This window comes from Onychomys torridus, chromosome 11 (genome assembly GCF_903995425.1).
Source record: "Onychomys torridus chromosome 11, mOncTor1.1, whole genome shotgun sequence".
NCBI lineage: Eukaryota > Metazoa > Chordata > Mammalia > Rodentia > Cricetidae > Onychomys > Onychomys torridus.
This window is the reverse complement of record NC_050453.1, coordinates 30,312,191-30,339,465: the sequence shown is the minus strand read 5'-3', so window position 1 is coordinate 30,339,465 and position 27,275 is coordinate 30,312,191. Positions and strand designations below refer to the sequence as shown.

At 40.9% G+C, this 27,275-nt stretch overlaps 1 protein-coding gene across 2 annotated transcripts; it reads left to right on the top strand.

Annotated features, from left to right (window-relative positions):
* The first annotated feature begins 12,258 nt into the window (after positions 1-12,258).
* Ccdc181 (coiled-coil domain containing 181) lies at positions 12,259-25,962 on the top strand. Of its 2 annotated transcripts, none has more exons than XM_036201730.1 (6): positions 12,259-12,475; positions 14,630-14,770; positions 16,043-16,984; positions 18,708-18,854; positions 24,130-24,281; positions 25,620-25,962. In XM_036201730.1, the coding sequence occupies exons 2-6, from the start codon at positions 14,654-14,656 to the stop codon at positions 25,780-25,782; spliced, it is 1,521 nt and encodes a 506-aa protein (XP_036057623.1). In that variant the 5' UTR covers positions 12,259-12,475; positions 14,630-14,653; the 3' UTR covers positions 25,783-25,962. The 2 variants fall into 2 exon arrangements, with proteins under 2 accessions (XP_036057623.1, XP_036057622.1); XM_036201729.1 differs by having other exon boundaries at positions 24,127-24,281.
* The last annotated feature ends 1,313 nt before the right edge of the window (positions 25,963-27,275 follow it).

Here is a 27,275-nt window from a genome sequence, read left to right as displayed (position 1 = left end):
TCCTGAAGTAGAGAAGCTAAGGCAGTTCTGATTCCCTCCCAAATCCTCTGAGTTGGTAATCATTTCCCTTCCATCCCATTGTGGAATATGCAATAGGGACAAGGGCGGAGGAAGGCCGACCTTGCTCAGACAACAGTTCCATGGGGGGACAATGCCAGGCTGGGAAGAGCAAAAGTACACAGAGGATTTTAACACATCCAGAAGAGGAAATGGGTAGCTGGCAGAGAAGTCAGTAGCAGCACTAGGGTCCAAGTCATGGGGGTGAAGTGAGACAAAAGTACACCAACCCCTAAAGTGAATCTCACAGTCAAGTCCCTGCAGCCAAGGCCAGCAGCTGGAGACGGGGGCATATCTGGTACGCAGTGGACTCAGTACTATCCTGGATCTGCTCATGAGTGGCTCATGGCCTCTCTCTTACTCTAGACTGTTTGTAGCTCCTTCCTCCACTGTGGGGATTCTGACTACCTATGGAAGCAAAAACTCTCCAGCCAGACAGCTCAGACGGGAGACAGGGCAGCTGAGGTCTGTTAATAAAAGTTCCAGAAATGAGTCAAATTGAGTTTTCTCCAAAACCCATGTTGAATCCCTTGAGTGAAGGAAATCTTTGGTGAGTGTTGGTTATACACCTCTAGTATTTTAAACCTTCATAGTATGAAGCCATACATGGGACCCACCCTATGACATCATTTCTAACCAAATTGTCTTCCTTTAAAATAAGTCCGTCGGGGATGTGGGTGATGACAACAGACATTTCCAAACCATAATCTTACCCACTAAAAATCACAAGAGGAATTGTAACTAAAAAATAAAAACTCATCCCTCGGCTCAAGTATTTGAGTTTGCTCACTTGTTTAAAGAGTTTGATCTTCTCCCTCCCTCCTTCTCTCTCTCTCTTTTATATACCAAAGTTTGTGACTCAACTCTCAAAATTCCCTCCAGAATGATCCCCGAACTGGAGAGGTAACTTCAGATGTTCTTGGAGTGCTAACATGAATGGACTATGAGATGTAGATCAGTGTTCACAGATCCAGCACCTGAACCAAGAAACCCAACAGTGACATCTTGCCTGTGCCTAGTGCTTAGATGGTCAAGAGGCTGTGTTCCCACTGAGAAATCATTCAAGCAACCAGCAAAAGATCTTCCAGCTCCAACAGTTAATTCTTGGTTAGGTTTTTGGATCCTCAGTTTCCCCCATACAGATATTTTCTTTGCATTTCACGCTCATTGCCTGGGGTGTAAGCCATGCTTCCCCCATGTCATGCCTTCAGAAAGAGATAGAGCTATGTTGGTGAGCATGGTGGTGCATGCCTGCAACCCCACCATTTGGGAGGCAGAGGCAAAAAGATGGCCACAAGTTCATGGCCAGCTGGTCTACAAAGTGAGTTCTAGTCCCTCCAGGGGTACAGAGTGAGACCATGTCCAAAAAGGTAGGCACGCTAACGGGGGTTGGGGGGGGGGGGGGGGGGGGAGTCAATCATTAAACCAGGGATAAACAGATTTATTTTGGAATGAGAACAGGCAAAAGAGATCCTGAGACTGAAAAACATCAGCTGGGGGTTTGAAACTGTTTCAAGAACGTTGAGAGTTGGTTCCACAGGAGAAGGGAACATCAAACACAGCAGGTTGAATAAGGTTAGTGAGAGGCAGCATGCATTCTGCAGATGGGAGTGTGGAAGAAGCCCACTTCTACAAAGTAATTCAAAACTCCTTCAACAGGATTCTTCAGCATTGCTGACAGAGGTCCTTTTCTTTTGGAGCTTGTGAGATTATGACCAAAACATTTCCTCAGGGATACTTATATGCAGGGAGGGACTTTACGGTCTTTTAAATGTCTACTGTTAGTGCCCAGAAGAGCCGGAGAGAGCTTCAGGGAGAGAATGAAAAGTAAGAAATGCAGAGGGCGGGCGAGATGAAAACCTAGGGGAGAGGTGAACTTGGGGGCAGCGTTTCCAAGGTTACAAACTGGGGCCTGTTCCTTGTCTTGAAGCTCCTTGCTGTGTCAAAACACAGAAGAAATAACAGAAATGGGGGTAGATTGTCCTCTTACTCTGCCACGAGGGGCTGGAGGATCCTGAGTTTACATTTTAGACCCAGAAAGATTGTACAAAATCCAGCAGCTTATAAAAACTCATTCAGTGCTCTATTGCAGAAATATTGGCTTGCTACTGGGTGTTTCAGATTAATCAGATTGTGAATGTCTAATTATTTCAGAAACATCCAAACATTGTAATGGAAACAAAACCCCTCCACTAATTCAAACACCTTTAATAAACAAGTTTGCTCCTTGGATAGAGGAGGTATTTATTGTTAAAGAGGGACCAGTCTGCCGATTCCCCCAACTCACAGTGTTTCCAAAATGTCAACCCTATTTCATACTTGTTTCCCATTAATTACATGTTTAGTCCACAAATAAAAATTAAAAGCAGAGACTATATTCAAGAATAACCATTCAACAATAACTGAGTGCTCAGAAATGTGTAACTGTCGGTGTTTCTGTTTTCATAGTACTCTACGCTGAAATGATTTTGTTTTCTTTTAAGTTCTTTAGGATTTAAATGTCTGTTTCTATTCCCCCTTGTGCAGCCCCCAGGAAAGCACTGTATGATATTACTGACTCTCTCCCTATTTGCACATCTCACTAATTCCACTAAGGCCACTCCAGAACAGTGGTCTTGTTATAGTTGACCTGAGTAGCTTCCCTTTTCAAATAAGCCTATAAATAAATCTTTGTATTAGCATACATAAATTACACAAAATAACGGGTTTCGCTATGGCAGTTTCATACAGCACACGAGACGTTCCCATGATGTACTTCATCGTGTTCACCTCCCATTATCTTCATGCCTTGCCCCCTCCCACAGTCACTGGCCCCTTCCTTCTCCCTAACAGCCCCCTTCTACTTCCATGGTTTTTTCTTTTACGTAAGTCTCAATTCCACATAGGAGGGGAAATATGTGTTAAATTTTTCTTCCTGAGTCCGTCTTATTCTAATAGGATGACCTCTAGTTCTGCCCATTTCCCTGCCAATAATGTAATTTTGTTCCTCTTTCTGCCTGAATAAAACTTCCTTGTGAATATATGCCACATTTTATTTTTAATCCACTGGTCTATTGATGGACATTAAGCTGATTCCATATCCTGGCTGTAAATAAAAGTGTGACGACAAAGATGGGTGCACAGATATCTCTATAGTGCGCTGACTGAGATCGATTGGTTGCACATGCCTAGAATGGTATAGCTCAACCACTTGGTAGTTCTGTTTTGCTAGGTTTTGCTATTAGCAACTCTGCACCGATTCCCACAGTGGATGCCCTAATTTACCTTCTCACTAACAGTGTATCAGGATTTCTCCCTTCTCCCCACATAGTCACGTGTGTTGTGTTTCTTCCTGGATAACGGCCAAACCTTCCTGGGGTAAGACAGAATTTCGGTATACTTTTGGTTTGCATTTTCTTAGTAATTAAGGGTGTTAAACCTGTTGGGGTTTTTTGGTTGGTTGGTGTTTGGTTTGGTTTTGTATGTTTATTGGCCATTTGTATTTTTTCTTTGGAGAACTGTCAGATTGTGGACTAGATTATTTGTTTTTTTTTTTTTTCTGGGAGGAAGTGTTTACTTTTTTGAGCTCCATATACATTCTGGATATTAATACCCTTTCAGAAGAGGAGCCAGCAGAGGCAGCCAGACAGCTTTGCTGTCAAACCTGATTAGTGTGATGCCAGGCACCCATGTGGTGGAAGGAGAGAACCAACACCCACAAGTTATCCTCTGAGCTACACACACCCCACATGAATGAATGAATGAATGAATGAATGAATGAATAAATGAATGAACGAGTACATAAATGAAGTTCTTCAAGGAAGTATAATTGACAGTGCCCTTTCATAAATTGCCCTTCACTTAGTTTCACTTCTTTTGCAGCTTTTGAGTTTCAGAGCTCCCCTTTTGAGGCACATCCTGCTCTTAGCTGCCCACCCTCCCTCTGCCTCTCTACTGGCTTCCAGAAGCTCCTTATGGGGTCTTTCTTTGTTTCCTCACACCTCCACGTTAGAAAAGCCCAGGCTGTGTTGGCCTCTTTTCTTCTCACCTCCCCTAGCCCCTCCTACCACACCTGCAAGTGTTATCCTCTGGTAACTGAACTACTCATTCACTGATCTCTCCTAACATTTTCCTTCTGTAGTCTTTACCTCTCTGAATTCCAGAATAGCCAAGTACCTAGTTCCATCTTTATTTGATGGCCTACATAACCAGCACTGAGCCAAAAGGCAAACCTCTGATTTCCATTTACTGATTCTGCTTCTAGCTTTCAGTGAATGGCCGTTCCATCCCCTCCTTTACAAAAGCTAAAAGCCTTAAGTCATCCCCAATATTCTTTCTTTCATCCCCCACCCTGTTAAGAAATCCTATCACATTTTTTCCTGTTATCTCTCCGTGTCATCTTTTTTTTTTTTTTTTTCCGTAGAGCTGAGGACCGAACCCAGGGCCTTGCGATTGCTTGGCAAGCACTCTACCACTGAGCTAAATCCCCAACCCCTCTCCATGTCATCTTAATGCATCAGCTTGGATGTTGTCAAGCTCCTTATTCATACTTGTTGCCTGGGAGTTGTTTAGCTACAATTAGGAAATGGGGTAGAGTCTGAAAAAGGACTGATTTGTTCTGCCCTGCATTTCCTCTGCTCTCTCCAGAGAAGGAGGGAAAAGGAGGGAAGGACAGCCATACCACCCTTCTTTCTTTTTAAAACACACTGGGTTCCCTGCTCTGTTATGCATCCCACAATGAAGTGGGGAGAGACTCACGAGGCCCGCCTCTCTCTGCAGAGCAGAGCTATAGGTAATGGTCGCTAGGGGAGAGACAGGCATTTTCTTCAGTGGTACAGCAGCCACTGGTGAGCTGCTGATGCCCCAGCAAATACCCCCACACATGTAAGCAACCCTAATCAAACTAAGTGGGAGACACACACACACACACACACACACACACACACACACACACACACACACACACACACACACACCCCATGACTTGGAAATAAGGAGGCAGGCCAGAGAGGGACAAGAGATGGCGGTAATGGGGTATGAGCACAATGCATTGTATACATATAAGGAAATGTCAAAATATCCCCATGTTGATACGTCAACTTTCATTGCTTTGAAGCAAACTTTGAATTTCTTAAAAAGACATTTTAATGTAGATTTAACCTTAAGCATTGGAAAAACACAATATTCGACAACAGCCATGTGCTGCTTTCTTGAGAGTCACCCCGCATTAATCCTTTAAACAAAATTTTTAAAGTACTTCACATGTACAACCAAAAGGCTGCTACTTATGTGACCTTCATAAAACCTATTTATTAATAATGTTATTATAGCTTATTTATTTGTGCTTTACAATTATAAAAAGCAAAATTTTTACAAACTTATACTTTTAAATTTTAAAATTTTGCCACATAAAGTATTCCTCAGCATTCTTGACTCTGATTATAGAGTAGGATAAATGGAAAACAGCTGTTATTTAATGTTTTAACACAGAAGTAATGAAAGTTGGGAGATGGTTTAATTCAGTTGCATTTCACTTCTTTTTTGAATTTTAGGGCTTTGAGAATATTAATTTATTGAAATCCACACCAAATTTGAAGTGTCTACTTTTACAGCAAAATATACTAGTGATAACTCTCACTAAACAAAAGCTTATGTACAAAGCTAGCTGGGGTTTTTTGTTTTGTTTTTTGTTTTGTTTTCGAGACAGGGTTTTTCTCTGTAGTTTTGGTGCCTGTCTTGGATCTCACTCTGTAGACCAGGCTGGCCTCGAACTCACAGAGATCCTCCTGTCTCTGACTTCTGAGTGCTGGGATTAAAGGCACGCACCACCACCGCAGGGTCTAAAGCTAGCTGTTTTAAAGACCTCTTTTCCCTAATAGAAGCCGAAATAGAGCTATAAAAGTTTCAAAAACGGATACTTTGTTTATACACTTCACTTATTGAACCTGGAGTTTACTGATTGAGCTAAGCTGGATGGATTGTGAGGCCCAGGATCCTCTTGTATCCACCCACCCAGTGCTGGGGTTTCAGGCATGTGCCACTACACGTGGGTTATATTGTAAGTGCTGGGGAGCTGAATGCTGGCTCTCACGCTCCCACAGCAAACCCTTTACCAGACAAGCCAGCTCTTAGATAAATAAATGCATCACATCCACATTCTAAAGGAGAACGATTCCAACACCTACTTAGATTACAACATCTTTATGACCAGAAGAGGAAAGCATCTTCCTTAGCTCAAAGAAGAACATCTATGATAGGCCCAAGTCTAACACCAAACTCAATGGTGGGAAATTGGGCTCTGTGCCCTAAGAGCAGGAACAAGACACGGATGTCCACTCTCATCTGAATGATGGGAAGGTTTCTTTGGAGGAGATATCCAAGGAAGAGCACTCCAGGCAGAGGAAAGATCAAAGATGGGCAGAAAGTAGGTTGTTATAGCCAGGCAACAGAGCGGTGGTTAGGGCAGTTGGTATGCAATGAAAAGATGAGATGTAGGGAGAGACGGGCTCTGATACCTCATGATCTTGGAAGGGAGGTGGGGGTTTGCATTTTATGCTAATAACACTGAAAAGCTTGGAGGGATATGGCCTGATTTGTGGTGGTGGTGGTCTTTTGAGATAGATTCTTATTGTGTCGCTCAGGCTAGCCTGAAACTCCTGCTCTTCATGCCTTAGCCTCCCATATGCAGGGATTACAGTCCTGACTCACATATTTAATCATGCTGGTTGCTGCCAGGGGTTTCTCAGTGTGGCCTTCCGTAATCTTGGAACACTTACTCTTTACATTTGGATACCAAAGAAAAGACGTGCCCATTATCAGCTAATGTCAGCCAAAGGCCTTATCGTATCTAAGTTTTATAACGAGTTTGATAAATTTGAGAACCCATTGAAGATGTGTGTAGCCACTACTGATTTTGGATGTCCAAAGAAGTTGGAAAAATATTGGCTAGAGGACTCAAGCCAATTTCTAACACATTATTTGGAAACACAGTCTTTCAAAATTAATATTCCCAGGAAAATATGACAGTATTTTCACACTTTAAAAAAATAATCTAATGTCACTGTATGAAACCACCAGAAGGAGTCTGCTCATGCCTTTGTTACAAAAAAAGAAAATGAAAAAAAAAAGTTGCTGGGTGGCACACATCTTTCATTTTAGTGACGGGGGAAGAGGCAAGCATATCTATGAGTTCAAGGCCAGTCTATTCTACATCGGGAGTTCCAGGCCAACCATAGGTATAGAGAGACCTTGTCTCAAAATAAATGTTATTAAAGGATTTGGGGGTGGTGGTGGTAGTGGTAGAGCCCTCACCTACTGTATTTGAAGCCCTGGGTGTGATCTCCAGCAACACAACACACACACACACACACACACACACACACACACACACACACACACACTTGAAAGCCCTCCTTAAATCATTTGTTTCTCTTAATAAAAAAGAAAACTGAAAAATCACTTTAAAAATGAATGCTAAGACATGGGGTATTTTTCTAACAAACCAGTACCTTTATCTTCCTGGTCACAAGAACCATGTACTAACCTTCCATATCCCCAGCTGATGGTTGAATGTGAAACTCAGAAAACAACCTCTAGTGTCAGCGTTCCAGAACCTCCTTATCTGTGTTAGCAACTCACTGAACCAAGAATGCCGTGTCAAACAGCCTCTGATTTCAGGAGCGTGTTTTAAGCACATGAACATTTTATAGTAGGCCATAATTGTCAATAAACCAAAATGTCATCTTTGTTGGGTGATGTCAACATTAAAGAATATGAGGAAATATGAATAGACAGACTACAAACTTACAAGGATTTTTTTTTATCATAACCAAATGAAGAACACTGGCTTCAGGGGTGTGTTAGCCTCTACTCTTGTGATACTAATGAGAAGACTGTGTCCATTTCATCACCACCCAATAGTGTTCATAAACCTTGGTAACCTAGCTTCTTCATCTTCTAATTTATTATTATTTTGCTCTTCTTGTTAAATATTGTCTGAAATGCAAACAAACTTCTGTTATAAATTTGCACATGGAAAGAAGCTAAATATACAGACTAGTTTAGTAAACAACACATTCAACCATATGGATACTTATTTTCAAAGAGAAATTATTCATTAGGTGATAAAACTCAACTTATAAACAGAGGATTTACATGTCAATAGTGAAAAGCATACAATGGTTGTTGTTTTCTCAAAGGATAAACTGAAATAAATAAATTTTGTCTCTTTGCTATGGTGATTCATTCTTATTAAATCTTCTTCCACAGTCAAGGGTTGGTCACAGGACTTCTAATCATACATAAGTAAGCTGAAACCTCCCACTAAGAAATCCCTTTAATCTTCTGCCCTACAGGGCCAGGGCCTGCAGTCAAAAGTGCTGAACAAATCTACTACCACGTGGAAGTAATTACACTGCAGATACCTTTCCCTTAGCGCATTTGTTTTAAGGAATGTATTGCTGGCATTTGAGCTAGAAGTGAATTAGTCCTGTGGTGTGGGTCAGAGGCAAACTTAAGTCCTCTGGCCTCTGGTGTGACTCACAAGGGTAAATCTAAAAAGAATATTTGTTTGTTTAATAATTAGGTTGGCTTCATTATATACCTATATTTAGCTATGAAATATTTCTGATATACCGTATCATATCATTTAACTTATTCAGCACATGTGATGGTTAACATTGTCAACTTGATTGGATTGAGACATGCGTAGGAAATTCAGAGAGCGTGGCCCTGGGAACCGCAGTGAGGGTGTTTCCTGGCAAGGAAAAGCCTGCCCTGCATGTGGACAGCTGCAGCAAGCTAGTTTTCTAGATGGTGGAGTGGGTGAAAGGAAGGAACCATCTAGCACAGGGGTGCTTGCTCTCTGCTTTCTGGCCACCACAGGTGAGGAGTTAGTTTTTCCTCTAACAAACCCTTCTGTGTGCCTCACTACAGCCCCAGAAACACAGAGCTAGCTAGCCCTGGGAAGCCACCAAGCAAAGTCAAACTTCCCTCCCAGGAAATTGTTTCTATAAGGTATTTGTTAGCAATGAAAAAGTTTATTAACGTAGTTTGTTTATTATTTTGTATTTTTGTTATTATTTATTATTATGTTCCTTGTTTTCTCTCCCCACAACCACAAGAAATCCCTCGGTTGAAGGCAATGAATATTTAAGTTGAAAAAACAATGTCAGGAGACTGGAGGGATGGGTCAGCGGTTAAGAGCACTTGACTGCTCTTCCTAAGTTCAATTCCCAGCAACCACATGGCGGCTCACAACCATCTGTAATGGAATCAGATTCCTTCTTGTGTTCATGAAGACAGAGCACTCATATACATGAATAACTAAATCGTTTTCTTAAACAACAACAACAACAAAAATTCAGTACATTATCAAATATTTTAATCTACAAAATACCTCAAATTTAATAATTAGTTTCAAACTATAGAGTTTTACAACTATGAAGCCCTTACAGCCCTCTAAATCTCAACCTGTGGGTCACAACCCCCAGGGGTCTAATGACCCTTTCACAGGGGTCTCCTAAGACCACTGGAAAACACAAATATTTACATTATAATCCCCAACAGTACTAAAATTACATTTATGAGGTAGCAACGGAAATAATTTTATGGTTGGGAGTCACCACAACATGAGAAACTGTTAAAGGGTGGAAGCATTCGGAAGGTCGAGAACCACTGCTCCAAATGAATGAGCAGTTGAGGTGGAACACACAGGGGTAAAATGCAGAAAATTAAACCCACTTAGACATCCCATCTGATTTCTTCCGCTTCTTTTCAAATATCCTATTCTTAGCCCTGGCCAGGGGATTCAGAAATCTGAAATTATGAAAAGAAAGTCCAAGGCCTGTGAGAGGTTTATGAGCTTCATAGTATCTTTATATCTTTTAAGCCTTTTGCATTTGACTTTTATTTTATTTCTTTTTTCTTTTTTTGCAACTGGACTCTAGGTGGCTGGCGGCTAGGCTTCGAGTGGATATAGTAGTTTACTCCAAATGTATGGAGCAGCTTGTGGCACGTTAGTACTGAGTCATTCACTACTTGTTAAGTGACAAAATCTTTTTATAATTTGCAAAAACCAGAATAGTTTCTATAAAGTATACTTACCTTGAATAATTCTACAGAAGACATGTTTTGTCACATCTCTTCAGTCTTTCACAGTTTGACAGGTCTAATTTTCTTTATTTATTTAAGCTTTATATTGTCTTTACCAAGCCGAAGCATTTATAGAAAGTTACCTACATTTACACTGTGCTCACTTATTTCTATGTATTGTATAATAAATAAGGAGATAAATTAGGGTGGTAGTATCTATATCTTAGATATTATTTTAGAATACACATATTTAAATTTCATAGTTATATATAACTAACATTAAACAGCAGATAAGGGAAATATATCACCATTTTGCATACACCAGGTTCAGGTACAGTCAATTTAATTCACTTATTTCTATACCCTACAGGCAAAATACAGTCACTTATTAATAATTAACTCTGACAAAACTTGAACGTCATAAAGTCAATCCAAGTAAAAGATAATGAATAGCAAACCAGTTCCTTCATTCACTTGGTTCTTCCTAAATCCACCAGTCCTTACATGCTCTTCACTTTCTCTCCTTGGTCAGTCCTTGGTGGCATACACGCACTCATCTCAGAGGACAGAGGGTATTAAATGGCATACATGCATGTGGTGGAGTGGGTACCTTCATCTGCGGGACTTGAAATCGTAAAATGTGACATTAGTAGTCCACCATCATTCCCCCCTCACCTACGTGTGTAAGCCTTGTGCACTCATGGTGCTTCTCATTCTGTTTATCTGAGTGTTGGCTTCCTCAAGAGCCCTGTTTTCTAAATATGTTTCTCTCTCATCTCTGGTCATCAAACACTTCTTCCTTCAGTAACCATCCTTCTCCTCCAAACGCTTTAGAAGGAAGTTATGAAGTCAGTTACACATACGACTAAATTTGGTCACAATAACATTAGCTTGTAAACTTTACGATGCGTTCATTTTAAAGACCTATTGATCATGTGAACTCAATAAATACTCATCAAACATTTCCGTGGCTATCTGGCTAAGGGCTTGTACATGCTTGAAACCCAGTCTCCACTTGAGAGGGAGCTCACAGTTTCGTAGGAATGAATGCTGTGAATAACTTTTCCAAGGAAATGAGGAGCGACCATGTTTATCCCTAGATCACATTATTAGTTTCCGCATTCTGCTTGTAATCGCTGAGGGGCTGCGATGGGCAGAGAGGCGTGAGGTTTGACTGTACGCTGAACTCTGGTGTGTTTTGAGTCCACAAAACGAGTAGATGCCTTCTGTCTTCTCACCGCCTATCATCTCCATGTAACAAGGTGGCGGCTGTCTCCCCTAATTCCCTTTATTCTTCAAAAGGCAGCTCTGGAGTAAACACTTTGCAGAGAACATTTTTTTTTTTTTTTAATTTTAGTCTCTTCTCAGTCCACCCCCTTTTTAGATAAATTCTCCCCTGCATCACATTGCTCACTTACTCTTCTGATTACACCCTATCTTGTGAGCTCCGTCATGGCTGGATGGGGTATCTGTCCTGGTATCTGTCACTGCAATCTGAATGTTATCTTAGTTTCCTTTTATCCATAAGGATATTTAGGGAAGCTATAGAAAAACTGTAGTTGGTTTGTCTTGATAAGTTTGAATGCTAGAACTAAAAGTTCTATTTTCTTTTATTAAACCCCCCCCCCTCCCCGTGTCAGGGTTTCTCTGTGTAGTTTTTGGTGCCTGTCCTGGAACTCACTTGGTAGCCCAGGCTAGCCTCGATCTCACAGAGATCTGCCTGCCTCTGCCCCCCCCCCCCCACCCCCGAGTGCTGGGATTAAAGGCGTGCGCCACCACAGCCCGGCCTATAACTCCTTTCTGTAAGTAAAATTTTGACTGATTTTTTTTAACTGAGAGTCAAAACAGCAATTAACTATTTGCTATCTTTTAAAAAAATATTAATTTGAGAAATTGAAGACAGAAATGCACTTTTTTTAAAATAAGTTTTGGCAACAAATTCAAAATCTGGAGAGAGTTATACAAATTCCACGCCCGAGGTAGCAGTCCTTGGCCAGGTCCTAGTGTGGATTGAAACCCGAAGGTGACATGTGGATTCCCGGTCTGGGAAATGCTGGCAGGACGTGAGGCGCAGGTGTCGGCAGCGTGCATTCTGCGCCTGCGCACGAGCCTAGGGAGCCTCAGTAGTGGGATGCCCGGATGAAGACCGCAGAGACGCGCCGTTGCCATGGCAGCCGGGTGCTGGCTGCATCAGGAGCCGGCCCGGGGGTGTCACCCTTGCCTTGTTGTCAGAGCTTAGAAAAGGAGAGGAGAGCTCCCGTGGTTTTCTCTGTGCCCCCAACTGCTGCATCTTCTACAGGCAGGAGGGGACTTGGCGGAAGAGGAGGAAAGGACGACTCAGATTCTGGTGGGAGAATCGAGGAGAAGATAAACGTCTGGGCTAGGTGGGAGGGGAGATGGGTGAAGCTCTTGAGAAGAGCGGTCCTCCCAGGATAAGCCCTAGGATCTCCCCAGCCTGGCATAGCGTCGCCGCAGCCATGCACAAGGCGAACCCCTCAGATGCTCGCTCTGCATTTTTGTCATATTATCCCCCTTCTCAATGTTATTGATTGTGCAAGGTAGCTTGCATGGAAAAAAGAAATCAACTCCTAAAATGTTAACTTCCACACGTGGAATACTATCCATTTAGTTGGTGCTAGCTTAGGATGCTCAGTACGAATTCAAATCATTACCTAATTTTGTTAAATATTAGTGTCAGAGCTTGTAACAGATTGTAATTAAAAAAAAATATTTGATAGCACCACAGTCTTGATCAGAATGTTTCAGGAAGGACCTGATGGTTTCATAGTGTTGTGGGGTTTTGCTTAGCTGCTTTTAAAAACAAGTTTTTGCTAAATACTTATTGTATATGAAAAGGTTTTCTCTTTACTGTTCTCTTGGTTCTTGGTGATTCAGCAAACATTGTTTAAAAGGTTATATAGGATAAGACTGGAATCGAAGTATCAGATTAAAGTACTTTTAAATATATTTAAACTGGGAATGAAGTTACCAATACAATGAACATCTATGCACTTGGTTTGGACCCACACTGGAGGATCTTCAGAAACCTACCCACTCAGGAATAGTCACAAACTTAAAAGGAAAGAATTCATTTCTGTCACTTACTGCAGTTCACTGTGTGGAGGGTGGATCTGGCCTGAACCACTTTTGTAGATTTTTATTGATGATGAACTTTAAATGTGTGAAATTCACAGTAATAAAATGGGAAATGCTAAGTCATTTGGTTCGTGGAAGATACCGCTTTATTCTAGTATGTTGACGTGTGTATCGTATGGACAGTTTCCTGGTGACGATAATTAGAAAACAGAAGGTTTGAATATCCTGTGACTCATTTTGAAAGGCTTAAGGGACTTGGCAACAAGAGTTCAAGTTTCCATCGTTTGTTTACACAAGAGCCAGTGGTGCAGTTTATAGAAATTCAATTACACTTCAGATTTGATGCAACTTCATTTATTTCTCATTTACTTTACCCATGCCTTTTTCTTTTAACTTACAGTGGTACGATTTTAATAGCTCCTCATGTGTCTGATATATTTTCATTTGTTACACTGATTCTGGTTTTGAATTTAACATTTTAGTTTTCGTATAGGTGATGTTTCTGTAAGTACTGATGCATAAAAGTCTTTGTTGAATAGCTCAGAAGTATGAACTATTTCATGCATATTATTTGTGAGTTCAGAACTATTATAAAACTCAGGGAAAACATTAAGGGGTTAGTTCTACAGATTTTTTTTTCTTACAGTAAATTAAACATCTTAACAAATTTCAGTATCCCTTCTGTGAAAAGAAAGTTGATTGTGCCAAGGCATGAGTGTGGAAAAATAGCATTTTGTAAAGATGTTTGTATGCCTTTTGTGTCATAGCAAATTTTATTTTATTCTGTGTCATTCATAGTGTCCTTATTTTTAAATGGTAGGTAGGTAGATGGTGTAGGCAATTAAGCCTGTAGATGTTGGCTTATCCAAGTCACCTCAAAATATTATTGTCCTTGATTTCTAATTGAGAAGTTATTGAAGCCTTACCTTTGAGTTTGTCAAGAAAGCCTGTTTTATATATTTAGCTTAAAGGAATAAATATATGAAAAAATACAATTAATATTTTAGAGACGATTATCATCCAGTTAGCTAACTCCTTAGTTATTCAAAAAGCTAAAAACTAAAACTAAACACAAAGCCCAAACTACATCATTTGCTGAGGCAGAGTTTTACTGATTGGTAGGGGATGGGGAAAATCCTTTTCTAAGCCTCCATCTTCTTATCTACTTTAGAAATCTCATAGATTAGGGGTGGGAGATTTGGGGGAGGTAGAAGGGTTGTTAGAAGAAATGTCTGCTATAGAAATGTGTTGCCACTGACGAATATGTACAAACACGTTTACCCTGAACAACGCTTCCTGTTACATGTTTCTATGTGATAATTAGCTTACCCGAAACACTCATCTCTGCCCTCATTCCACCTCTAAACTGGCTTAACATACATCTTTATCTTTTAAAATCTTATAGCATTATCCACTGACAAGTAGAAAAATGAATGAAAGTAAAGTTATTGATTCAAAAGAAAGTGGGGAATATGAAGATGACTTTGAAAAGGACCTGGAGTGGTTGATCAATGATAAAGAAAAAAGGAACGGCAGCATTATAGAGGTACGTGTAAACTACCAATAGCAGGCGTGGTAGTTACTTTAGGAAAGTGCTTTGCAAGCCATGGAAGTCTTCACTATGGTATCTCAGTTAAACTTGGCAGTGCTTTTCTTGATGCGAATTGAGCAAATACCATTATCCCCATCTTGGAGATAAGGAATGGAGACATTAGATAATTTAAATACTGGGTCTTAAAGCTTGGGTGAATGAGAGAATGAGAATAAAAATGCACTTAACAAAGCTCAAGTGATAATGAAATTTTAATCTGAATAAATAATTAATTAACATGATTTAGTCCATCCAAGGTGAAAACCTGAAAAAAAAAAAAAACATGGGTTTGTACTTTTAATATAAATAAATCCTTTAAAAATACAATCTTCCCACTGATAGCTGAAACTTTAAGACAAAATTAGTGCTTCAGAGTAATGAAGACAGAGGAAAAATAAAGGGCTGGTCTGAGCTGTAATATGCCTGTAGAAGTACATTAACCAGGATCCTGGGCTGTTGATCAGATATATGGAAGGCAAAGGCAGGAGAAATGAACCTTTCCTGGCTGTTCCTGTTGCTAGTATGCTCTTGCATATGCAGGCACATGTGCGCACACACACACACACACACACACACACACACACACACACACACACTTGGCATATCTATTTATCTATAATTCTGGGCATGGCCACTAGTGTCAATTAGTGATGAAGTGACAAGGAATGTGACTGGGGTGTCAAGTGAGGTGACTTCAGAAGGACGACAGTAAGAACAGTCATTCAGTTTCCAGGGGAGTAGCAGAAAGAATGTGAGGCACTGAAGACAGCGGCTGTTACAAACCTAACTCCATCTGGATTTGTTATGGGGTGAAGAAATAAATGCAGTAGGGTATGTGGAAAAAACAAAGGCAAAAGTGGAGTTTTTTAAGGTGGCCATAAGAGGAGTTTCCTGCATCATGTGAGAAAGTGTCCGGGATGAGTGGAGGCAGAGCTCTCCTGAGAGGTGAGGTTGCAACAAGGTCTTGCAGCTGGAGTAGCTCCAGATGTGAAACACACACAGGGTTGAAGATTTAGTGATGATAACGAGGACTCATTGTTCCTTCCGGTGTTTCTCTGAGGTGCTCCAAAATATGAGTTATAATATTGTGAGTAAAATGTAAGCCAGAAGCTCTTAGATTCCCCTGCGTATAAAATAAACCATAGAAAAAAATGTGTCAATTGTCCCCCAAATAAATGAGCAGAATCTCAATTGTATCAGAAAGTAGACTCTCATGTCTTTTTCCAGATGGCTTGTAAGAGGGAAGACGATCTTGACCTGGAGTTGAAAGAAAATGAACCAGAAACAGAGCACAGCCAACAGCTCTCTGATCCAGATAAACCTGTGAAAGGCGAGGCCTCGCCCAGAAGAAATGACTTCATTTCCGTCCCAAGTATTCAGCCGCTGGAGCCCATATCGGACTCTGACAGTGAGAACTCCTTCCAGGACTTCAAAGCAGAAAACCAGAGAGATCTGGAGGAAGAAGAGGATGAGGAAGTCAGGAGATATATTATGGAGAAAATTATAGAGGCTAACAAAATCCTACAGAATCAAGAGCCCGTGGACGACAAAAGGGAGCGGAAACTCAAGTTCAAAGACAAACTAGTTGATTTAGAAGTCCCACCGTTAGAAGACAGTGATACTTGTAAAGCTTTCTTAGAGAATGAAAATAATATGTCTGGAAAACTGTCCCAGTTGTGCATTTCCGGTGAACCGGGACAAGAGAATGTGGTCCGGCCAGTTACTGACGGCAGCTGTGAAGAAAGCGATAGAAAGATACTGGTAGAGAGAGACGGGAAGTTTGAACTTATGAATTTGCAAGACATTGAGAGTCAGGGGTTTCTGCCCCCCATTAATAGTGCTAATAATACAGAAAATGAATCCTCACAGGTGCCGCTACAGTCTCCCACCCCGACGGCTGGTGGTGTCAAGAAAGAAGAGCCTGTGGCAAAGGTTCATACTCTCTCTCCAACAGGAGAGCTATTGGCGCAAGTCCCTCAGCCACCTCCCAACCTCAAGACTCGTCCAAGTTCTGCTGCCAACCCAGATCTAAATAAAAAAAACAGGAGAGCTAATCACAGGATACAGTCTGCAGGTGTCTCTCCAGTGACCTCAACGTATTGTCTTTCGCCACGACAGAAAGAACTCCAAAAACAGCTCGAACGGAAGAGAGAAAAGCTAAAGAGGGAGGTAAGAAGGGAGGCAAGTGGGCTTTCGTGTTGAAAGGGGAGTGAATTTTCAGGTTTTATCAGTGTCACAAGACAGGGATGGTTGTGAGCTCTTGTTTACTTTCATGTTGTCAAATCACTGGGGTAAGTGTTGAGAATGTGTGTGTATGGAACACTGCCATTGCCTTGACTCTTTCTTGCAAACATCACAAAAGATAGTAGACCATCTACATTAGACCCAGATAAGATCTCAGAAACGACTCCGTCATTTTAAAGGGGGCACGTGAAAGCAGGGGAGAATCAACTCTTGCTTGGAAAAGGGCAGGCACAAAGCATAGGCTACAGGCTAACTTGCACTATCGTTATTTTATTTATGTGCACCTTATAGATCTTCTGTGTCTATAATTCCTTGATTTGGGGGATTTTAGTTTTAGATTGAGAGCAGAGCCTGGCTGAGGGTGTAACTCAGTGGTAGAGCAGTGCCCAGCATGCACCACTACTGGAGAAGGGAGAGTAGAGACTACCGTCCCTGATGAGATGCTTCCAAGTCTCACATGATGAGAATAGACAGGAAGAAGTCAGATGCCTTGCCCACGCTGACACATCCGGTCCCTGAGAGACCCTGGCTCACCTCTACCTTGCAGCTTGGTACTGTTCCTGCTACACTCCATTCTTTTCCTCACTGATGACCTTACAGTTCTACAGAACAGATGTTAGTAGCTTCCTTCAAGTTTAGATAACTTCTTCTTTATAACAGTAGCTGGGTGATTCAGATACAATTTCATTTTCCTTAACAGTTAGCCAAGTCTCTAAGTGTGCTTCTGGTAGCAAAAATGCTAGTTTATGAATATAAATAACTTGATAAACATTTTAATAAAAATCTCAAACTCCTATAAAACAACATAACTCCTGTATCCTTATCAACAGACTCAAATTTGGGCATATTTTCTGTTTCCTGTTTATTTTTTTAGCTACAGTATTTTATTTATTCAGTTATTGCTTTAATTTTAGTATTTTGCTGTTCTGAAAATAGAACCCAAGGTTGCTAGGCAAGCTTTCCATCAACTAGCTACATTCCCAACATTGGCTAAAGTAGTTTTTTGTTTTGTTTTGTTGTTTTTCAAGACAGGGTTTCTCTGTGTAGCTTTGGAACCTTTCCTAGAACTCACTCTGTAGCCCAGGCTGGCCTTGAATTCACAGAGATCCACCTGCCTCTGCCTCCTGAGTGCTGGGATTAAAGGCGTGCGCCACCACTGCCCAGCTAAAGTGTTTTTAAAACAAGGCATAGACCACATTCTTTGTCTTCTGCATATATTTCCCACACAGTTCTAAGTGAGTGAAGTATTTTATTTCATAACTGTGGTAGCTTTATCACAACTAACTTAACAGTAATGAAAAATGCTCAAGCAATTCATAGTGCGTCTAAAATGTGCCGTCGTTTGCACTGCTGTAATTTAATTAATTGGTACCAAAAGTAACCGAAGAGTTGACGAAAGATACATAGTATTCCCAATGGGTATAATGAACACCATGTAACTATACACTTCCCTGCTTGGCTGCTTTAAAGACCTTTGTTTTCCCTCCTAAGTAATCAGAGGCCCACCCTGTATTTGAAAGAGGAGCCATTTTCGTTTGGGAAGTTTTGAGGCAGGGAATTCTAATTTCAGAAGTCAGAATATATCTATTTGACGCACATACAGCTTCATGAATTTTCTACTAATACCTTTTCACAATCCCTCTACTAGGAAGAACAGCGCAAAATAGAGGAAGAGAACGAGAAGAAGAAGGAGAACGAGGTGGTGTTTAAAGCATGGCTGCAGAAGAAGAGAGAGCAGGTCATCGAAATGCGGCGAGTTCAGCGAGCAAAGCAGATCGAGGACATGAACAGCAGAGTGAGTACACATGCTCTGTGAGACAGACACACGCATAGGACAGGGAAGGGAGTCACACAAGCACCATTGGATAGGGAAGGGAGTCACACAAGCACCATTGGATAGGGAAGGGAGTCACACTGTGCCACAGATAGGGAAGGGAGTCACACAGTGCCATGGATAGGGGAAGGAGTCACACAGTGCTAGGGACAGGGAAGGGAGTCACACAGTGCCACAGACAGGGAAGAGAATCACACAATTGCCACGGATAGGGAAGGGAGTCACACAGTGCCATGGATAGGGGAAGGAGTCACACAGTGCTAGGGACAGGGAAGGGAGTCACACAGTGCCACAGACAGGGAAGAGAATCACACAATTGCCACGGATAGGGAAGGGAGTCACACAGTGCCATGGATAGGGGAAGGAGTCACACAGTGCTAGGGACAGGGAAGGGAGTCACACAGTGCCACAGACAGGGAAGAGAATCACACAATTGCCACGGATAGGGAAGGGAGTCACACGGTGCCATGGATTAGAAAGGGAGTCACACAGTGCCACGGATAGGGAAGGGAGTCAGTAGAAGGAAAACGGTCCAAACCTACCCCTGCAAACTGTGCCATGTGCATGGTTCTGTAGTTTCCTCAGATCCTGACAAAAGTCAGATGATTCTAATTGTATTCAAACTTGCCTAGCACAGAAAATAGAATATATCAATTCATATTTCAAGGCATTTTAATCTTAACATTCAAAGTGGACAACTTTACACACATTTCTGCTCACAAACCTACAGACTCATGTCGCCTTAGAGTAGACAGAGATCATATGTAAAATTTCTCAAATTTAAAAATGCCAAATTTTTAACTTACTTTTTTACTTATGTGCATGAGTGTTTTTGCCTACATGTATGTTTGTGCACCATGTGTGTGTCTGGTACCTGAGGGGGTCAGAAGGGGACATTGGATGCTACCTCAGGACAGATAGTCTCAGAATTGAGTTAAACTGTAGGATAGTGAACGAGTGGTGTAGACTGGTCAGGGTAGAGAAATACCACACACAGTTTGTAGGCCATGGATAAAGTATTCTCTGTTGAGAACAAAGGTGTAGGGAAAACTGTTTTTTCCTAGAACATCAATATTTTCTGTGAATTTCCTGTTTATATAGCCATTTTCCTATTTTCAATTTTATTTTTCTCATTGAGTTTTATGTTAAGAATTTTGATTCTTTATCCATTGTACCTGCTATAAATATTTCTCTAGTCTGAGTCTGACAATGATATTTTATTCTACACTGTGTATTATTACATTTGTAGGTTTTGGCTCTTAAGGATCAAGATATGTGCAGCATCTTTGCAGTCTATTTGCTGGGGAATTGAGACACTGAAATTGAGAGTTATCAATGAGCAGTGTTTGCTGATTCAGTTATTTTGTGATGATATGGGTTTTTTCTTTTGATTTGCTCATCTAGGGTTATTTATTTTGTTTGTTTGCATGTAGTTAGCCTCTTTAGGTTGGAGTTTTCTTTCCAGCCCCTTCTGTAGGGCTGGATTTGTAGATAGAAACTGTTTAAATTTGGTTTTCATTATGGAATGGCTTTCTTATCTATTGTGACTGATAGTTTTGCTGGGTATAGTAGTCTGGTTTTAGATTAGTCTGCAATAAAACTGTCCAGGACTTTCTGGTTGTTAGAGTCTGCATTGAGAAGTCAGGTGTAATTCTAATAGGTCTGCCTTTATATGTTGGTTTTTTTTTTCCCCTGCAGCTTTTATTATTCTTTCTTTGTTCTGTACATTTAGTGATTATTATATGCCAAGGGGACTTTTTTTTTTAGTCCAATTTATTTAGTGTTCTGTATGCTTCTTGTACTTTGATAGGCACCTCTTTCTTTAGATTAGGGATTTTTTTTATGATTTGTTGAAAATGTTTTCTGTGCCTTTGACCTGGGTTTCTTCTACTTCCTCCATCCCTATTATTCATAGAATTGGTCTGTCCATAGTGTCATGGATTTCCAGGATGCTTTATGCCTGTAATCTTTTAAATTTATCATTTCCTTTGACTGAGGTATCCATTTCTATTTTGTCTTCAATGCCTGAGATTGTCTCTTCCACTTTTTGTATTCTGTTGGTGGTGCTTACTCCTGAGGTTCCTGTTAGAGTTCCTAAATTTTTTATCTTCAGTTTTCCCTCAGTTTGGGTTTTCTTTATTGGTTCTATTTCCACTTACAAGACTTTCATTTCACTCCACTGTTTGTTTTCACAGATTTAATAGATGTGTTCATTTCCTCTTTAAGGACCTCTAACATATTCATAAAGATTATGTTGATGTCCTTGTCTTGTGCTTCCTCTATATTGCATTTCTCAGGGCCTATCATTGTAGGGTGGCTAGGTTGTAGTGGAGACATATTGTCCTGGCTATTATTGATTATGTTTTTACACTCATGTCTAGGCATCTGGGTTTGTGAAGATTGAAATTCTCAGTGCTGATATCTGGTCTTGTCTCTGTTAGACGGGTGTTCCATTCCTTGGCTTCTGTTGCCCTCTCTGTTTCTGAGGAGAATGTGGTGGGTAGGTGTAGCTTGATAGAAAATGCTTCTGAGATCCTGCCATTTGTGGCCTCTGGAGGTTCAGGTAGAATGTGTTTCTAGGTATTGGGAGCTGACATTAGGAATTGAGATGGGCAGGGTGGGGAAGCTGAGGGCCCAAAGGAAGGAGGAAAGGAGGATGTGCCACCGAGATCTGCTTAGTCCCCTGGGATGGGGGTAAAGAGGGAGGAGAGGCCACCAAAGCTGGTCTGCTACAGGGCTGGGGGATGAGAATGGGGGGTTGGATTTGGAGGAGAGGAGAGAGAGTGTAGATCTGAGGATTGTCTATTTGCTTCTCTGGCCTGCACAGTTGATGGGTTCCCAAGGAATGCCTGTGGGAGCTGATGGCCGAGACAAAGGGATGGGGTGGTGATGGAGGCTGAAGGAGAAGATCCTGTGTGACCTCTGGAGATGGGGGGCAGAGAAGAAGGGGACACCTCAGCTGGTGGTCTGCTACAGACATGGGGATGGGACTGGGGGATGGATTTGGAGGAGCTGAGGGAGAGGTGAAGATGTGCAGTTAGCCTACCTGCTTCCCTGGCCAGCATGGCCCCTCAAAATTTATTTTTATCAGGGCTGATGAGATAACTCAGTAGCTAAGAACACTGGTTGCTCTTTCAGAGAACCTAGGTTCAATTCTCTACACCCACACACGCCTTATAATTGCTTGTGACTTCAACTCCAGGGTGTCTGATGCCTCCAGTCTCTACAGGCACTATACACACATGCACATACCCACACAGAGACATGCACACATACACATAATTTAAAACAATAAAAGGAATTCCTTTTTTTTTTTTGAGCTGAGGATCGAACCCAGGGCCTTGCGCTTACTAGGCAAGCGCTCTACCACTGAGCTAAATCCCCAACCCTAAAAGGAATTCCTAAAAATAGTTTAATAAAAATTCCAGAAAAGCTAATTAGAATTTCAAAATTATTACAAATATTATTGATACTTTCATTATTCATATTGTTAAAGCAAAACTTTCAATGTCCCAGTTGAAAAAAGATTAGGAAAGGAGTGAATAGTAATTCGCTCCTATAGGTAACCATAGCATAAGAAAAATGATACACACTTTAAAATCAAAGAAATACTAATTGAAGTTGCCATATATCCAATGTAGCGGTTCATCTATTTGCTTATTAGATGACATGTACTGTCTCATGCACGGGAATACAGTTCCAATCAGCACAGGGATACTGTGTCTTACAGAGCAGATGGAATAAGAATCCCTTACAATTTAAAAATGAATAGAGGCCAGAGAGGTGGCTCAGTGCCTTCTTCTGTTGCAGAAGACCAGAGTGGGGTTCCTCACACTCACGTCAGGTGGCCCACAGTTCCAACTCTAGGGAACATGATGCCTTTTGTGTTTCACAGGCACTTGCACACATGTGCACACACACACACACACACACACACATACACACACACAAGTAAAAAATAAATACTAAGAATTTTTGAAATATAAAATGTTAAGTGATAAATACTATGAAAAAAGAGGATTGCGAAATCGTGTGTGTGTATATATTCAGCAATAATTATAGTTTAATTTTTTAAGGATTCATTTTTATTTTATGTGTATGGGTGTTTTGACTACATGTATGTCTGTGTACTATGTGTGTGCAGTTCTGGTGAAGGCCAGAAGGGGCCAGTGGACCCCCTGGAACTGGAGATAGAGATGGTTGTGAGCTGTCATGTGGGTTCTGGGAGCTGAACATGGGTCCTCTGGAAGAGCAGGCCGTCCTCTCAACTGCTGAGCCATCTCTCCAGTCCCAGTAATTATAGTTTTGAAGATGTACCTAGCAGTATAAGTATCTTCTGACAGGTGCTATTAAAAGTAAAGAATGTAGAATTTAAGCAAAAGTTTAACACAGTGTTAAATTACTCATTTACAAACTCTAGTCCATGGAACTTTCAGGAACTACTCCAAAGCCCACAAGTCATTCTAGTCTTTGTTTTATATGCTTATATCTTTGGGGGAAAATATTTTATTTGTCAAAGAGTTCACTTGGAAAACCAAGCTGTTACTTTCTCCATTGGTTGATTTCTCAGTAAGACTGTGGTGGTGTTGGAGGTGGACCTCAGGACACTGAGCGTGCCTGCCAAGGACTCTTGAGCTCCCCTCCCCATTTTCCTCAATAGGATATGTGGTAGTCTGAATGTAATTGACCCCCATAATCTCATAGGGAGTGGCACTCATAGGAGGTGTGCTTTGTTGGAGTGAGTATGGCCTTCTTGGAGGAAATGTGTCACTATGGGAGCGGGCTTTCAGGTTTCCTATGCTCAGGATACTACCTAGTCTGTCAGTCAACTTCCTGTTGCCTGCAAGATGTAGGACTCTCAGCTACCTCTGGCCTGCAAGCTGCCATGTTCCCTGCCATGATGATAATGGACTGAACCTCTGAAACTGTAAGTGAGCCCCCTCAATGAAATGTTTCCTTGTAAGAGTTGCCGTGGTCATGGTGTCTCTTCACAGCAATAGAGTCCCTAACTGAGAAATGAGATGGACCAGTGCTGCTTCCTTTCAGAGCATGACCAGTGCTGGCGGATGCAAGGGGCGTGCATTTGAACTGGGTGCTAGGAGTGCTGTGATGAAGTCAATGTTCCGAAAACTGAATGGGGACTTGCCATCTTGTAGAACTTCATTAAGGTTCTAAGAGGTAGTTTTAGGTCATCTAAATTAAGCAAATTGCGTTTTTTTTTTTTTCTACTCAGCAGGTGAACAGAGACCCACAACAAGCTTTTCGATTATGGCTTAAGAAAAAGCACGAGGAGCAGATGAAAGAAAGGAAGACAGAGGAGCTCCGGAAGCAAGAGGAGTGTTTGTTCTTCCTGAGAGGAACGGAGGGCCGTGATAGGGCCTTTAGACAGTAGGTTCACGTGCCCTCGTGCCTTCGCAGTGGTCAAAAGCTAGGATGGTCTCTTGTCTGTTATCTGTTACCTCATTGGTCCCGAGCATACAGACCGCACTTTAGAGCTTTAGCCTTTGGGAAGGTTGGAGAATAGAGTGAAGGTTGACTCCACTTGTATGAAGTTCCTCCCTCCTCCTCTCTCTCCTCCCCTCTCTCCTTCCCTTCCCCTCCTTCCCTCCTTCATTCCTTCCTTCTCTTTCTGTATCTCTCTCAACCTTGCATTAGACAAGAAAAAGTGAGTGTGCCTTGAGGAAAAGGACTATAGTTTCATCATCCAGAAATCTAATCATGAGTATCAGCACTAGAATGCCTGTCTTCTAAATATTTCTTTGCAAACATAGTCACAATAAAAATATACATTGTTGTCAGGTAGTGGTGGTGCATGCTTTAATGCCAGCACTCAGGTGGATCTTTGTGAGTTTGGGGCCAGCTTGGTCTACAGAGCAAGTTCCAGGACAGCCAGGGATACACAAAGAAACCCTGTCTCAAAAACATATATATACATATTCATATACATATATGTATACACACACAATATATATGTATACACACACACACACACACTGTGATCATATTGTTTCTAAAGTCTTACAACAGGTGATTAATTTGCTTAAAGTAAAATGAAATTCATGACCCAAAAAGTATTTTTTTTATTATTCTAATAGTTGCTTGGGTTTATTTCTGGAAAACTACACATACACACACACACACATATATATATCCCATATACACTTACATTCCAGGTAGATGTGCATAAAGTTAGTTCTTACGTTATTTTAACTAAGCAAGGACTCTTCCTTAATCTTTTTGATGCTTATGTTTCCTTTATCTTTTTTCATGCGTAGCCTTGGTTTTGGTTTTAAGGAAGGGCTGCTCTAGTTACTGAGCACAGGCTCTAGAGTCTCCCTGCTCAGAAGAGTGAGGTAGCAGTTTTGCATCTTGCTGATTTTTTTAACTGGATTGTTTTACAAGCTAATTTCAAGAAATATGCTATTGAAATATAGCAAACATTTTAGAAAAGGACTGGGACACGTGTAAATTCTTAATTCTTGTGTTTGATTACTACCAAACCAAGTAAGTTGTCAGTCTCACGACAGACAGGCCTAATTTCAAGCATTTGATCCCAAGTGTAAACTGCTTTCTTGAGTGAGCCTGGGAAATAAGCCTGAAGTGTTAATACTTTAGCAATTTGTCTCTTGACTCCATTTCATTATAGAAATATTAATTTTGATGTGTTTGTAGGTGAGAAACTTATCATATGATATTCACCAAATCTGATCCTGCCTCTTTCTGTAGATGGCTCAGAAGAAAACAGATAGAAAAAATCGCAGAGCAACAGGCTGTCAAAGAGAGAGCCAGGCAGCTCCGACTGGAAGCACGGCGTTCCAAACAGCTACAGAACAACCTGTACAACATGCCAGATGCCAAATCTTTCCGCTTCACCGACCACTATAACTGAAGCTGTCTGGGAAAGCCTTCACTTGAAGATGCTGCCACCAGAGTTTTGGATGTCATTTCCGATGGACCCAGTGTCTTGATAATACTAAATTATGGAGTGGGATTTGTCTTTTGGTAATGCTGACGGTGAATCTATATTGTCTTCACACTAACACAAAATAAACGTCTCTCATGGTGTTGATTATGCTGTGCTGTCTTGTAGTCTGTTCAACAAACTGAACAACAAGGGAACTCTGTGTTCTACCTCTAAATTGTGTTAACACCTCTATTCAGAAAGCCAGACGAAAGGCATGCGTTTCTATTTATAGTTCCTATGGTCATTTAAAGCATTGCACAAGGGACAGCAAGATGGCTGTGGATAAAGGCACTCGGCCCTGAGTCTGATGACCTGAGGTCAATCCCTGGGCTCCTACAAGCTGTCTTCTGACCACACACACAGTGGAACACACACCCCACATCCCGACCACAAAATAAATACATGTAATAAACATTTAAATCTTTTAATAGAGCAAGTCATAAGGCTTAAAGAATGACTTAAGTCTCTATCAAGGCTTTATACAAAATTCTGCTTGTCAAAATTGAATTTTTAGTGGTGGTGACCTAAACAGTGCAGAGTATCACCTGTTAGTACCATAGAAAGATATCTTTTCTACACTTAATTCTATTTTGTGCATAAAATATGCCTAATAGTGTTTTAGGTATGTTTTAAAAATAATTGTAAATGCTTTACATAATACAAGCCTATGACCTCTGTATGTCTAATGTGTGTGTGTGCATTCATTTACATAAACTCTTAATGTGTATTTTAAGAATTGGAAAATGCAGAGAGAATGGTTTATTCCTGTATCTACTTGATTGTTAGTTTGTTTTTGTGATATGGGATTTATGTAGCCTAGGTCCACCTTGAACTTAGAACCTTCCTGCCTCTGCCTCAAGTGCTGGTGTTTCAGGTGTGGACCATTATGCCTTATATCCATCTCAACTTTTGTACCACATCAAGCCATCTTACATTTCATTGCAATTGGTTTTGACATCCACGTGCATATTATGCAATACTTAATATAGGATTGTGATATGACTTAGAGGCAAACTGAATGCAGATGATGCATGGTACCCAAGTACTTGACTCATGAGTAAAGACATTTGTGAAAAAAATCCAAAGTCCTATCAGTCTCCATCTGGAGTAATTATTTTACTTAATTTTTAATGAAATGAAATATTTCATTTTAGGAAGAAATTGGAAAAGCCTTAGGGTTGGGTTTTGGGAGCAGGAGGAAGCGGGATATTAGAATGGAACAGTGAAGTAAAATTTCTAAATGCTAAAAATACTACTATATGATAGAAGTATTGTAATGTAGAAAGTTAGCTGGGAAAGTAAGGCAAAAAAAATTAGTGGCCCCCAATTTTTCCTCTATGTAACTTATTTTTTAAACCATAGTTCAGCAGCATTTAGTGTATTCACAGATTATACAGTCCCAATTCTATGTAGCTCCA

What these genes read in the sequence shown, in the direction of transcription:
- Ccdc181 (XM_036201729.1), top strand. Translation starts at nt 14,654, where the DNA reads ATGAATGAAAGTAAAGTTATTGATTCAAAAGAAAGTGGGGAATATGAA. An exon ending in GAGAAAAGCTAAAGAGGGAG is followed by an intron (nt 16,985 to 18,707) that starts GTAAGAAGGGAG and finishes TCCCTCTACTAG; the next exon opens with GAAGAACAGCGCAAAATAGA. An exon ending in TCGAGGACATGAACAGCAGA is followed by an intron (nt 18,855 to 24,126) that starts GTGAGTACACAT and finishes TTTTCTACTCAG; the next exon opens with CAGGTGAACAGAGACCCACA.